This window comes from Pholis gunnellus, assembly GCF_910591455.1.
Source record: "Pholis gunnellus genome assembly, chromosome: 11".
NCBI classification, from domain to species: domain Eukaryota; kingdom Metazoa; phylum Chordata; class Actinopteri; order Perciformes; family Pholidae; genus Pholis; species Pholis gunnellus.
Genome location: NC_136538.1, coordinates 20,120,396 through 20,133,576, shown reverse-complemented (window position 1 = coordinate 20,133,576; position 13,181 = coordinate 20,120,396). Strand labels below are relative to the sequence as shown.

The window sequence follows — 13,181 nt, the reverse complement described above, 5'->3', positions numbered from 1 at the left end:
TAGTTTGTTTTTAAAATGGACAGTTAGCGATGTTTCCACACCAATGACCATGACCCTGGTAAGATTAACACGGCAGCAGGTTCCCTTTTGACATTCAGGACTGACCACATGCTGCATATTGCAAATCATAGAATACACAGTCTTAAAATACTTACATATGCATGCAAAAACAAACATTAAATGCATGTGCATAAACAAAAACAAACTCTTTCATGCACTCACAAACCTGGCACTGACAACCACACAAACAAACTCACAAGCCCCCAATTTCATCACTGTTTTTCCAATGTAGGTCAGTGTGTGAGCATCCCAAACACATCAGACAGAGAGAGAGAGAGAGAGAGAGAGAGAGAGAAGGGGGTGGAGAAGGAGGGATGGAGAAGGAGGGAGGGAGGGGGCGGAGGCCAGTAAAACATCCCAGAATGAATCAACCGAATGTTTTGATTTGTAACGGACGCTTTGTTGTCTCTCTGCCTCGTGGCAACATGGGTGCTCTGATGCTGCGCCAACCAGGCCTGCCTTCGTCGTCCTCCTCCTCTCTGCCCTAGTCTCCCCCGCCTCATTCTCTCAATGACGAGTGTGCACGTGTTTCCTTGCACTGTGGCGCGTGTGTGTGTGTGTGTGTATGGTAAAGCCTTGTGGGGGTTGCATGTATGCATGTACTTGTACAAATATGCTGTGTGTAGATGTGTGTTGTTGTATGGGAGGAGCAATGTGTGTGTGTGTGTGTGTTCAGTGGTTCTCTAACGCCCGGTGCTATTAATAGCTGTGAACTTCGGATGACCCCAAAGCTGCTGCCTAGTCAGCCTGATTTAGTTTGGCGTCTCTCGGTGTAACGGCTCAGGCTGTAATAATATCGCCAACATGGAGGACCAGGACCCATCTCCTCCCTGCACTGTACACTCCAGAGGGAGTTACCGCAGTACAGTACGACCGCCTCGCTCTTAACATGCTTTGACAGGAAGTAAGTCCCCATCCACTGTCCTCCTTTCTCCACTGAGACTGCCTCCTCCTCCTCCTCCTAAAAACAGTTTAGTTTAAACTTTAAACCATTTCGAGCTGGATCATGTCATGCCCATAAGCGAATATGATACAGTTCGCCGATGATGCTGTCATATCTGTCACAGCTTGTTTAAAACTTTGGCGGATGACAGACCAGCATAGGTACCTGAAAAGGAAACAAAATCAGGTTGAGAGGTATTTTTCAAATAGAGAGCGTCCTGGAAGTCCAGTAGGTGACGACAGCCGCGGCTTCGACCGCGTAACTTTCAAAACTGCGATGACAGAGGTCAATGAAAGACCCGGCACAGAGGTCAAAGATATGGCTGTCGAGTTGGGGCGGCAGCTCATGCTTGAAAAACAACGTTGCTGATGCTTCATACTGACTGACAGGCTGTCAGATCATATCATAGTTTCCAACAAACTATTGATGAATTACTTGACATAAATTTCCTGGTTCACAAAACAGTGAACAGGCCTCTAAATCCCTAGAACTATACTTCAGATTTCTATGATTTTGTGATTACACACACCAGACGTATGATCAGAATAACGCTCTTGATAATATTTTGCAGATAAATGTTTAATTAAAAGGAGAATCGAGAACTCATGAAATGGGATTAAAGTGAAACTCATCTACTGTCAGCTGTAACACTTCATTCAAACTCAAAAACAAGCAGCGGTGACTGCAGGCAATTGGGGCAAAGTCGTCGTATAAGACTTGTCATACAATCTGGCCCACTGCAGCTGAATTGTGGAGATGTGCAGTGTGTGTAATGGTAGTTCTGTTAGCTGTTAGTGGTTAGCCAAACACATTATACAAAACATTAAAAGTGAGCCAACTAACAACCGGTGATGAACACATCTAATGGGCTGTAAAACATTGTCGAAACACACTCTATTCAAACTCAAGAACAAGCGGTAATGTATGCAAGCAATCAGCGCAAAGTCGTAGTATAATACCCTTCATACAATCTTGTCAAAAACAAAATTAAACTCACGAAGCTGTTTGCCCGCATAGCAGCGGCTGAGTTGCTACAGCAGTGTGTGTGTGTACTGGTAGCTCCATCAGCTGTTAGCCAAACACACCGCCCATTCCGTTGGCGCAGAGTAGCGGTTTGGGGGGAGGGTCGGCGATTCCCTCAGCTGTGTTATCACTAGTATCAGCAGGCAGTCAATGGAAACAGGCAATAAAAGGTGTTTTGAAAAAACGTGTAAGTCACCGCAACCACAAGAGGTCCTTGACCATGCAGCCATAACTGCGCGCCCAAAATATTATGCAGTTTGCTGGAGCAGAATGCGAGATTAGCCGTGGACAGACACAGAGGTGCACACTCACTCACTCACTCATTCAATAATGAATGCACATGCACATGTTTCTTTAAGCCAAATAAATGAACACATATCAGTCCTCAGGAGGTACGTTCTAACATGATGTGCATGCAGTTTGTTGGATGATTTCATACGAGCTGACAAAACATCGCCAGCCTGCAAAATATTAAAGAACCAGCTGGCCTCAGTGGGAACTGAATCTGTAATCCTACCAGTGTTAATGCCTCGCCCTTCCCATTTAGCTCCATTTACACATGTAGCCCTCGATGTACATATGTGCATGGGTGGTTGTGACATCAGTATTTTATATGGAGATGAATGATTTATTGACATTACACTGCACACACACACGCATAAGGAATGCCTTACTGGTTTTAAGATATTTACTGCACAAATTTAAATTAGTAATCTGTAAAACTGAAATCTATGTCTTATTGCAAACCTTAATGCAGCCATAAAGCTGTGAAGCTTATCATCTGATACTGGAGCTACAAAATCATTGAAAGATCTACTTTCTGAACCCAGTTTTCACTTGGTATAAACATGTGATCTGTGTCTGGATATCTTATCTGGATATATACTCTTTTTCTGTGCCATGGAGTTCCATTGTTGTCCAGAAACTATTAAAAGACATCAACGAGCCACTCCTTCGTTACCATTATGAATAAATAAGCACAAATCCTCATCCTCATCATGTGGCTGCAGCTTTGGACACAAGCAAGAAGAACGAGAGAAAGGAAGAAGAGACGAAAACCAACTAAATGCTAAGAAGTCTGTCATTTGAAAAGGAGATCACCTGGAGCTTTAAATCTCCTTCCTCCAGTCTTCTCTCCTTGATGACTAAATTGGATTTAACAGGTGAAATCGACACGAGACCAGACCTTCAATGTGATTCTGCTGTAGGCTATAAGAGGGAGTAATGTAAAAAGAAAGCTGGGAGGTTGCGTCAGGTTTTCTGTTCCCCTTCTCAATGGAGCGCTCATGACGGTGAACGAGGAGTCAGCCAAGTTCATGTTTTGTGAGACCAGACTCATGATAATCTAACTCTTAAAAGCTGCTCATAAATACTTTTGCTGTTTTGGCAACAGTTGTGTAATCTGTGCAGCTGGTGGCGAGTTCGGCCAGCGGAAAAACTGACACAGACACTGAAACTGTCTGACCGAGGAGATGAAGCAGGGAAACAGCCCAGTGGAGAAGCAGAGTTCTGGAAAGTTCTTCTGTCACAACAGGATTGCAAGAACTTAAGAAACCATTTGATTTGTTAACCACCAGGAGGCCTCTCATTACAAGAGCGTGTTGTAGCTCAAAGCCGCAGAACGTTTTATAGGGAGCTCTCACACTTCCTGTCCCAAAGATACACAGGTTACCAACATGGATAACAAAGAAAACTTGCAATGCAGCGTCATCGAGCCGTCGTTGACAACATGTTCTGATGGATTACTTTTTAACGTTGTCCATCGTTTCTGAGTGCTAATAACATTTACTCAGTTCATCCAGATTATCTAAACCTCTTCATTTGGATGTTACAACTGAAAGTGAGAGCGTCTGAAATGTCAATAATAATCCCTCACTGCTCAGGGAAAAATCTAAATGTACTGTTTTGAATCAATGTGTGTGTTTGTGTTTGAGTCTTCATGCTTGTGAACGCAGCCCAAACAGAGCCTTTGTTGGAGGTTCAGATCCAGTTAAACAGAAACACCATCTGGTACAAAAACACAGCAGAGATTTAATACGGCAGATTGGAGGAGGAAGACCGTTGTGTGTGTGTGTGTTTGTGTGTGTGTGGGGGGGGGGGGGGGTAATCTGGATTTCAGCTCTGTTGTCATACAAAATCTGCAGTGAGTGTAAACAAACGATCACAGAGCTCAGTGTGTGTCACTGAATGCAGCTTGTAAAATCTGCTATCTCAAAAATCCAAAATTAATATTTACATGTGTTTCAATTTCAACTAATGAATTAACTGACGGATCACTTGGTCCTTTAAAGCTGTGTTGTTGTTTTACATGCTCAGCTGTGTCTTCTATTCTGCATTAGAGGTTGAAACTATAATTTCTAGGATGAATAAATGGAGATCATTTGGACTTCTCTGTTTTATAGAATATTTAGAGCGGTGATAACTCTATAAACTGTATTTTAAAAGGTGGGGGGGGGGGGGGGGTTGTAATGTTACTCACTGTTTACATTATATTAAGCCTTAAAGTTAAGCACACTTGAAGGCGTGGCCGCTTTGAGTGACAGGCGGGTGCCGTACCAGGTTGCTAGCTAGGAGTTAGGCTGTGTATTTACTGCCAAGATGGCGACGGATGGAGCCCCCATGGATGGATACAGCATTGGAGGCGGGACCCCCTTTCATTCCTAATTACTCAGCTCTTCCGTTGATCTTCTTCATCCATAGAACAAGTGCACTAGCGTTTCCTTTAACCCCACCTCCAAGCTCTCTGTCCAGCCTCGTTCAAATTCACATGAACGGAGGAAGGATAATAACTATTAGTGCATTTTACAACCTTTGGGACTTAATGGTTTAAATGAGGGTTGTTCAAGTTCACATCCTGGGAAGTTGATTTACATCAAAAACTATTATCAGCCCACAGAAGTCTCTTTCCCAATGTAAGTCCATGGGAAAAAGTATTGTTTGGCGACTGACCAGGAAGTTGTGATTCCACTGTTTGGTCACTAATGTGTTTCAAAGCCCCGAGTGGCTCTTGCCCATCACAGAGACGACGTCTATAGTTGATACAATTCATGATTAAGACCTGTTTTTAGGAGGGGTCTCTCTGTCAAAGAACTCTTATTAGGCTATTTAAGTTTGTGGCTTAGGCTACAACAGAAGTAATAAATGTGGAAATACATGAATTGTTAACACTTAAAACACAATCGGTGGCTGAATTAGGACAAACACAACACTTGCAGCCGGCAGACACACACACACACACACACACACACACACACACAAACACACACACACACACACATGGGCAGACAAAAGTAAAGTCACCACTAACCATTTGCTGCTCTGTGTCCTGAAGATGGCACAATAATCCAAATTTGCTCGACTTTTACAGGCTTTTTGAGCATCATGCTCTCTCCACTCCAAACACCTGCAATCACCTGCTGTTAGCTGGACGAGCTCATTCCACAGTGGTAGTGCTCCATTTTGGGTCACTCAACGCGAGCTGGAGCCTTTGTTACCTGTCGGGGTGAAATAATAGTGATTATGTGCAGTGCAGTAGAAAAAGCAATAGTACTGATTCTCAATGAGCTGGCAACATGAAGCATGTGCTGCTGATGAAGGCCCTGCAGCCTCTACTTTTATTTTTATTTCTGAAATTTCAAGGTTTAATGTTCACCTCTGTACTTCCCGCAGACAGCAGCCTGAGTCATATCTTTTTTTTATCTACCAAAAATAACACTACAGCAAGTTGTTTTGACAAAGGCGCAGAACTGCAGTTTATATAGGTTTTGAAAAGACTTGAAAGACTTGTTTTTAAAACCTTAAATCACAAAGTCAACCAGAATATATATACATATAATGTACACATATAATTTTGGTTGACATCGACGAATTTTCAGTGTAATTTGTGTGATACTGTAAAACATTAAAATTCCAAATTCCCAGAAACAATATAGAGGACATACCTCGATATCTTCAATGGCAGCTATAACACATCTTGGGGGTTTGACTCAGTGTTAAACAGGCTTTTATGATCTGCAGTACTGACTGCTACCAAAAGGAGGCACTCGGGTTACAGCGTCTGACCTGCCGCCTCTGGGCTCTGTGTGTGTGTGTGTTTCCAGAATGATTTTTATCAGTAAACAATAGCGGCGCGCTCAGTGCTTCACCCTGCCTCCTCCTCCTCTCGCCCTTACCCCAAAACACACACATGAGTGCACACCGACCGTGCACGAGCTGTGTTTGCCGACATGAATTCAAACTATTACTGTCGTTGAGAAAACAAAGCCGAGGAGGCTGACTGCCCTCGCCGCCTGTGCGCTTTTACGCACATGCACATGCGCGCACACGCAGACGTGCGCTTTTACGCACAAGCTCTGTAGGGGATTTTACGCACAAATTCACAGAGAGGAGGGTGCATGACGATCGGCACAATTACGTGAACACATTTAGGGTGAGGTGCACGCGCGTAAATACCGAAAGAGACAGATTAAAGAGATCAGATACAAATGACAGGTTAGTGTTGTTGGAGACATTAAAGGTCGACAGAGTCTCACTTTGGAGACGGAAGGATGGAGAGGAAGAAGCATAAAAGAGGATTTGTTGATAAAATCAGCAAGTTGGAGAAGCTCCTCCTCTCCGTGATGTAGCTGCGAGTCGGAACCTCCTTAATTACTAATTTCTCTACATTCAAGCCACGCTCCCTCTCCCTCTCTCTCTATCTCTCTCTCTCACGATCTCTCTCTCTCTCTCTCTCTCTCTCTCTCGCTCTGTCTCTATTCTCTCTCTCCACTCCTCCATCCATGCATCTCTCATCCTGACCCTCCTTTCTCTCTCCTCTCTGTCTCTCTTTCGTTTCCAGCCCGGATAACGGAGGTGGACGAGCTTGGAGTTGTTATTTTTTTTATTATTATTATTTATTCCTCGTTTTTGGGAGACCCGCCACCGGGCATGGAGGATGTAAAAGACCCGCCGACCGTCCACCGGTCCTCCTCCTTCAGTATCAAGAGCCTCCTGCTTCCCTCTAAGTGCGACAGACCGGACCCCGTCGCTGCTGCTGCCGCCGCCGCCGCCGCCGCCGCGGTCGTTGGCATCCCGGGGACCTTCTCTCCTACCCCGGGCTCCGACTCTGAGAAGTCGCTGGACCCACTGGAGGTGGACTCCACGGCTGCAGCTTTGGACCCGGAGAAGCCGGCCAAGGAGGAGCAGGGGGAAGAGGGGGAGGAGGGCGGAGGGGACGGCGCCAAGGCCACACCGGAGCAGAATACTAACGGCAATAATAGCGGGAAAAACGGGAAATATGACAAGCCTCCGTTCAGTTACAACGCCCTGATCATGATGGCCATCCGGCAGAGCCCCGAAAAGCGGCTCACGCTGAACGGCATCTATGAGTTCATCATGAAAAACTTCCCGTATTACCGGGAGCACAAGCAGGGCTGGCAAAACTCCATTCGGCACAACCTGAGTCTCAATAAGTGCTTCGTCAAGGTGCCCAGGCACTACGACGACCCGGGGAAGGGGAACTACTGGATGCTGGACCCGAGCAGCGATGATGTTTTCATCGGAGGGACAACCGGGAAGCTCCGCAGACGCTCCGCCACCTCCCGGGGCAAGCTGGCGATGAAGCGCGGGCTGCGCTTCGCTCCTCTCGGCTTGGGGATTAACGAGCGGGCGAACAACCCGCTCTACTGGCAGATATCTCCCTTTCTCTCCCTGCACCATCACCACCACCACCACCCGCACTACAACGGATCCTCACCCGGGTTTTTGAACCAGGCTGCCGGCTACGGTTCGCTGCTGCCTGGAGTGGAGCAGCTGAGCAACGGGGAACTGGGGCGCTCCATCCTCGGCGGGTCGGCCGCCGGGGCGCTGGGCTTGACGAACAGTTACGGGATGAGCACGTCGCCGGTCGGGCTTCTCTCCGGACAGTCTGCCGGGTATTTTGTCTCAGGAACCCAGCATGCAGCGGCCCCGGGGCAGCCGGGAGGAGGACCGCCTCCTCATCCCTCGCATCTCCAGCAGAGCGCATCGGGTTTTGGCGGCTTAGCGACCAGCAGCTCCTCGCATTCCCTGCTTTCGGACTCCCTCAGAAATAGCTCTCTACCGTCCTTCTCCCCGGGCATGTCCGCGGGGTTCCCCGGGATGCTGTCCCATCAAAAGAGGGTGACTTCTAACTTCCTAAACTGAACTCCCCCTCCTCCCGCATCACCACCACTTCGCAGTGGATGGCACCGGGACGAGGACGCACAAAAGACGTCATGTTAAGGGCAAATAATAAGTGGTAAATATCAATTATTGAACGCAAAAAATATATATGAAGTGAACCTTTTTTGGCCATATTCCGCCCCGAAGAGCAACGGGTTTATTTTTAAGGATTTCTTTTCGCAATTGTTTGAAAAAGGGACAAACTTGTGTTACCCGCGGGTTGTACAACTGTAAACTAGACTTGCCAAAGGTAACGCTTTAAGTATATTTCCAGCTATTTATATCTTGTACAAAGATTTTCAGTACTTTCTTTGAGTCTTTTATTTATGTTTTGTATTTATTGTACAATGTATTTAAATTCTATTTGTCAGTGTATACTTATCAGTATTGAAGAAAAGGGGGAGGGAGGGAGTGAAAGGAGACATACAGGGTTAGTAATTATTTATGAATTTTGAGACAATCAATGAGAAAAAAAGACAATCTTTTTTGAATAAGTAAATAATGAATAAATATAGCCTTAAAATCAGCAGAAACAATCGGGGGTTTTGAGAGGAAACAAGCCTACAAATCATATCTCTACTCAGGTTTGACCCCAGACAGGCCTAACAATAATAACAATAATCACATGAATATTAAAAAACTGCTCTCTGTGAAGAGTTTCCTTCCAAAATAATGATATTCAAAAGTAAAACAAACTTTCTCCAATATGACAGAACTATAGTTCAGCTAACATCCTTACTGCTGCCTTTCGGTGCTAGACATTACTTGTTTTTACTTGAACCACTCCTTTAAGTAAATCAATATATACATGGATATAATTGTTTTTGGAATAAAACTCTTCATATGGAAAATTATGCAAAACAACGCAGCTGTAACACAAGTTTTTGTATGTTTTCTGTTTATCATGAAATCCCAGATTGTCCTCTTCACTTCAGTTGATTTTTGGTTTGATTAGGCCTGTGTGTGTGTGTGTGTGTGTGTGTGTGTGTGTGTGTGTGTGTGTGTGTGTGTGTGTGTGTGTGTACGAGCGTAAAACCTCCTGCGCATGTGCGCTCAGGGCCGCCGTACAAACTATTTAATAAATAAAAAAACAACAACACTTTAGCTCCATTCCATTTTGAACTACCCGCTGACCTGCTCCTATTTCCGGGGAAAAATTTAAAGTGACCGTTGGCCGCATCTGCACAGTTTTTTCTGCAGTTTTCTGAGTGAAAAAACACACTCCTAACACACACACACACACACACACATGCACACATGCACACACACAGCAGGCGAAAAGCTTGTATCTCCAAAATACCATCTTTAAAAAAAAAGAATGTGTTGCTGGAAACTAATAAGAAAAACATAATTTTAATGAGCACGATGATTCATTGTTGACCTTGGAAATAGTAGTTTAACAAAATAATCTCCACTTCACCAGAGCTTTCAACACATCTCATGGCCTTCCTCATGGCTCAGTTGTCATCGGGACAGTTTTAGCTTAATTTCATTTTAATGGCATTGGATGAAAGTGCATTTTGGGGGAATTATTTTGAGGCTTTTATGAAAAAAGAGTCTCTGAACTTCACCACACTGGGAGATACGAGGTTTTCAGCCAGCTGCAATGATAGGCCGATATTATGCAACAAACAACACACAAGCTTCAATGGCATCATACAAACGTGCATCAGCTGACCTCAGCAGGGAGGGAAGGGCCGCAACTGACAATCTGATACCGATACTCATGTTTCATGGGCCGATATTAGTGATACTGAGGTTTTAGTGAAAAGACAACAAGGTGTGGTAGATTAAAAACTGAAAACAATATTTATTTTCCTACACACTTTTGTTTCATTCATTGTTATTTTGTAACCTTATTCCAACATGTTGCAGGATTCATAAAGAGTCTGCTCTTGTTATTTGTAGCCCAGAAATTAACTTAAAAAAAAAAAGATATGCATTTACTTTACAAAAGAGCACCCAGATGTCTTTTCACCACAGCCACGTTCATTTGGAGGTACTGATTATGTGAATTAGATTTTCTCTTCTTTTGGGGGACTCAAACTGATAATAATTATTTATTCCTCAATATATAATTCCTTTGCAATTAATATTTTGTGCAAGTTAGTCACTATTTAATTACATGAATCATGTGACACAAACTAGTAAAATAACAATAACTAAAATGATTTGAATTTGTACAGTTGTATTATGTTTTCCTAATCAGCATTATAGCCCACATTTGATGAAACAAATAGATCTCTTCCTGACTGTTTACAAAGAAAATTCAAAACCTTGTGACTGCATTAGAAAAGATATCCTAATGTTCATGCTATTTTCTTTTATTATAAGCAGAGAATGAGCGTTTGACTATCAATGTATTGATCACTGTGGTATTGATCGGTCCGTCCTCAGGTCTCAGGTCAGTGCTGTCTGAGCTCTGAAACATAATCAGGCTCAAATAAATGTTGCCTTTAAAAAAATAAAGCAAAAAAAATAAACGTTCCGGTAGAGAAAACGAGGCTGCAGATGAGGTTGATTTATAAAACGGTTGTTTATGGCTAATGTGATGCCTGTATAGCAATAAAATGTCAATGATATAAAAACTTTAAATTGCAGAACTGAGTAAAAGTGACATCATTATGTGAATTATTACATTTAAAAGGAAATTCATATATATAAAAAAATAATTCTGGTTTAAATTAGGCTAAAATCCGCCGGTCACTGCTGTTGATAATATTAAACTGCACTGTTGAATATATCGATTATTATTTAAATCACCATCAGTTTGGGGCCTTTTATTGCAAAAATAAATATATAATCTTTTGACTGTAAACAACCCGCATGTTGGATTTAATTTTAATTGATTTCAATTTGAGTTTTTGAAAATGAATCCCTGTGTAATGTTTCTGTTGATATATTTGAAACAGCTGAGCATGCAGACAGCAAACCAGAAGCTGCTTTCTCCCCATGTTTTAATTACTATGTTTTACAGAGCAAGACAGAAAGAACTTATGTAACCTCTGACCAAAATAAAAGCCTCCTGAAGCCCAAACAGAGGCTGACCTTGACACACACACACACACACACACACACACACACACACACACACACACACACACACACACACACAGACACACACACACACACACACAGATATTAACATGTTGGTAAACACATAGAAAAACAAGATTATTATTGGCAAAATAAGAAGCACAAAAAGTATCCTATATAGATATTGAATTACAGTATTAAAAGATTGCAGAGGAAGAAACACTGTTAATTGGCAGCAGGATGAAATCTGATCCAGGTCGTCTTTTTAAATTTGAACCATGTCACTGTTTTCCATTTTGGTTTAAAAAAATAATAATGTTTACGTTTTTTCCATTTTCTTTTGTTGCACTTTTGTTGTTAGCATTCACTTGTATGAAGTCTGTACTGTCTGTTTCCGTTGCTGTCCGTCTGTTTGTTTGTTTTTCAGAGAAACTAAACTTGATTAAAAAGGATGAAATAACCCGAAGCAGAGTTTCTGCCTGATGATGTGCAGAGGAACGTAAAACCTCACGCTCTTGAAAAATGTTATCCTGATATTTACTTTCTCTTCTTTTAAATAAGAGCGTCTCAGACAGAGGAAGCAGAAACATTTCTCCTCAGGGTGCTCTTTCAAGAGGTTTTTTATCTTTCTTTAATACAGAACTGACTGTTTTGGCAGTTTTAAATGTTTGAGTGTATTGTTTATTGTTTGTTTATTGCTTGAGTTTTTTTGGTAGTTGGTAGGTAATGACCTGTTCATTCAATTTTATTTTATTGTTTTTTTATAATTATTACTTGCCATGTGACTTTATTATGGGTGACTTTTATTACACAGGACTTTTTAAGACTTTTAGTGCCGGTAAAAATATTTTTTCATTTCTTTTTGGTGTGATTTACTTGAAGAAACCTTGATTGTTTTTTGAACAGTATATAAGAAAGGTTTTTAGTTGCATCATGACATAATGGACCTTTTTTCAGACTTTTTTATTTTCATCAGGACACTCAATTTGACTTTTTTAGGATTACTTGCAGCACAAAGGTTGATTTATATATTTTCAGGGTTATTTGGGGTATTTGTTAAAAGGTTCACAAGTATCTTTGTTACTTTTTTGATAACTGACTTTTTACTTTTTTTTTAGTTTACCGTAATACTTTTTTAAAATGTTTTTGGGAGAAGGGCAAGGAGTCAGACTATTCAGTATTGTGTTTTTCTCAATCTGTATTTTTTAGTTGATATTATGGCATCAGTTTAGCAGTGTGAACTGTCACATTATTATATTATGTTAGTTATTCAGAGGCCTCATCATGCAGCAGTTTGACTATTTATCTTCAGAGTTTGCTTCAGTCTTGGTTATTTGATGAGTTTGAGGTTAATTGCAGCATCGTTTTGTTTCCGTTTTCTGATTTCAGTTCTGTGAAGTCTAAATTTCACTGAGTGAGTCTGGAGTTTTACACACAATTTGAGAGCAGCGTGTAACGCCTCATGATCCACGTGTGTTCATCCACCAACATCCAGCCGTACTGACCTAAAAATCAAAACAGGCTAAAATCAAAACAGTATTTTCAGTTTTTTTTCAGTTTGCTGATATTAGTTTGTAAATGTGTTATTCAATAGCACTTTACCCTCAACTTGTGGAAAACTGTTTTCTTCAAGCTGTAGCGTAATATGACTATCATTAGTTCATTATACATTTCTGCAGCTTTCTCTAATAATCTTAAATTATTATGAGGCTGTTTCAGTTCTCAGTGAGATAACATTTCATACATTAAGGTGTCGTAAAGGTCTTTGACCATAATTAAGCTTGAACCATTATAATACACCTTTCATGGTGCTAAATATAGTGGCGTTACAATAAAGACATTAATGTTCCATATGGTCAATTCAATAGTTATTTGTAAGTCAGATTCATATTTTTAATCATCCTTAAAAACCTTACAGTTTAAAGACTGTATTTATACA

The 13,181-nt window shown here is 41.8% G+C and overlaps 1 protein-coding gene across 1 annotated transcript; it reads left to right on the top strand.

Annotated features, from left to right (window-relative positions):
• Positions 1 to 6,949: 6,949 nt before the first annotated feature.
• Positions 6,950 to 8,188, top strand: LOC306702879 (forkhead box protein G1-like; the record flags this gene model as incomplete). The annotated part of the gene is made up of 1 exon (XM_079168599.1): positions 6,950 to 8,188. The coding sequence occupies exon 1, from the start codon at positions 6,953 to 6,955 to the stop codon at positions 8,186 to 8,188; it is 1,236 nt and encodes a 411-aa protein (XP_079024725.1). The 5' UTR covers positions 6,950 to 6,952.
• Between the last annotated feature and the right edge of the window lie 4,993 nt (positions 8,189 to 13,181).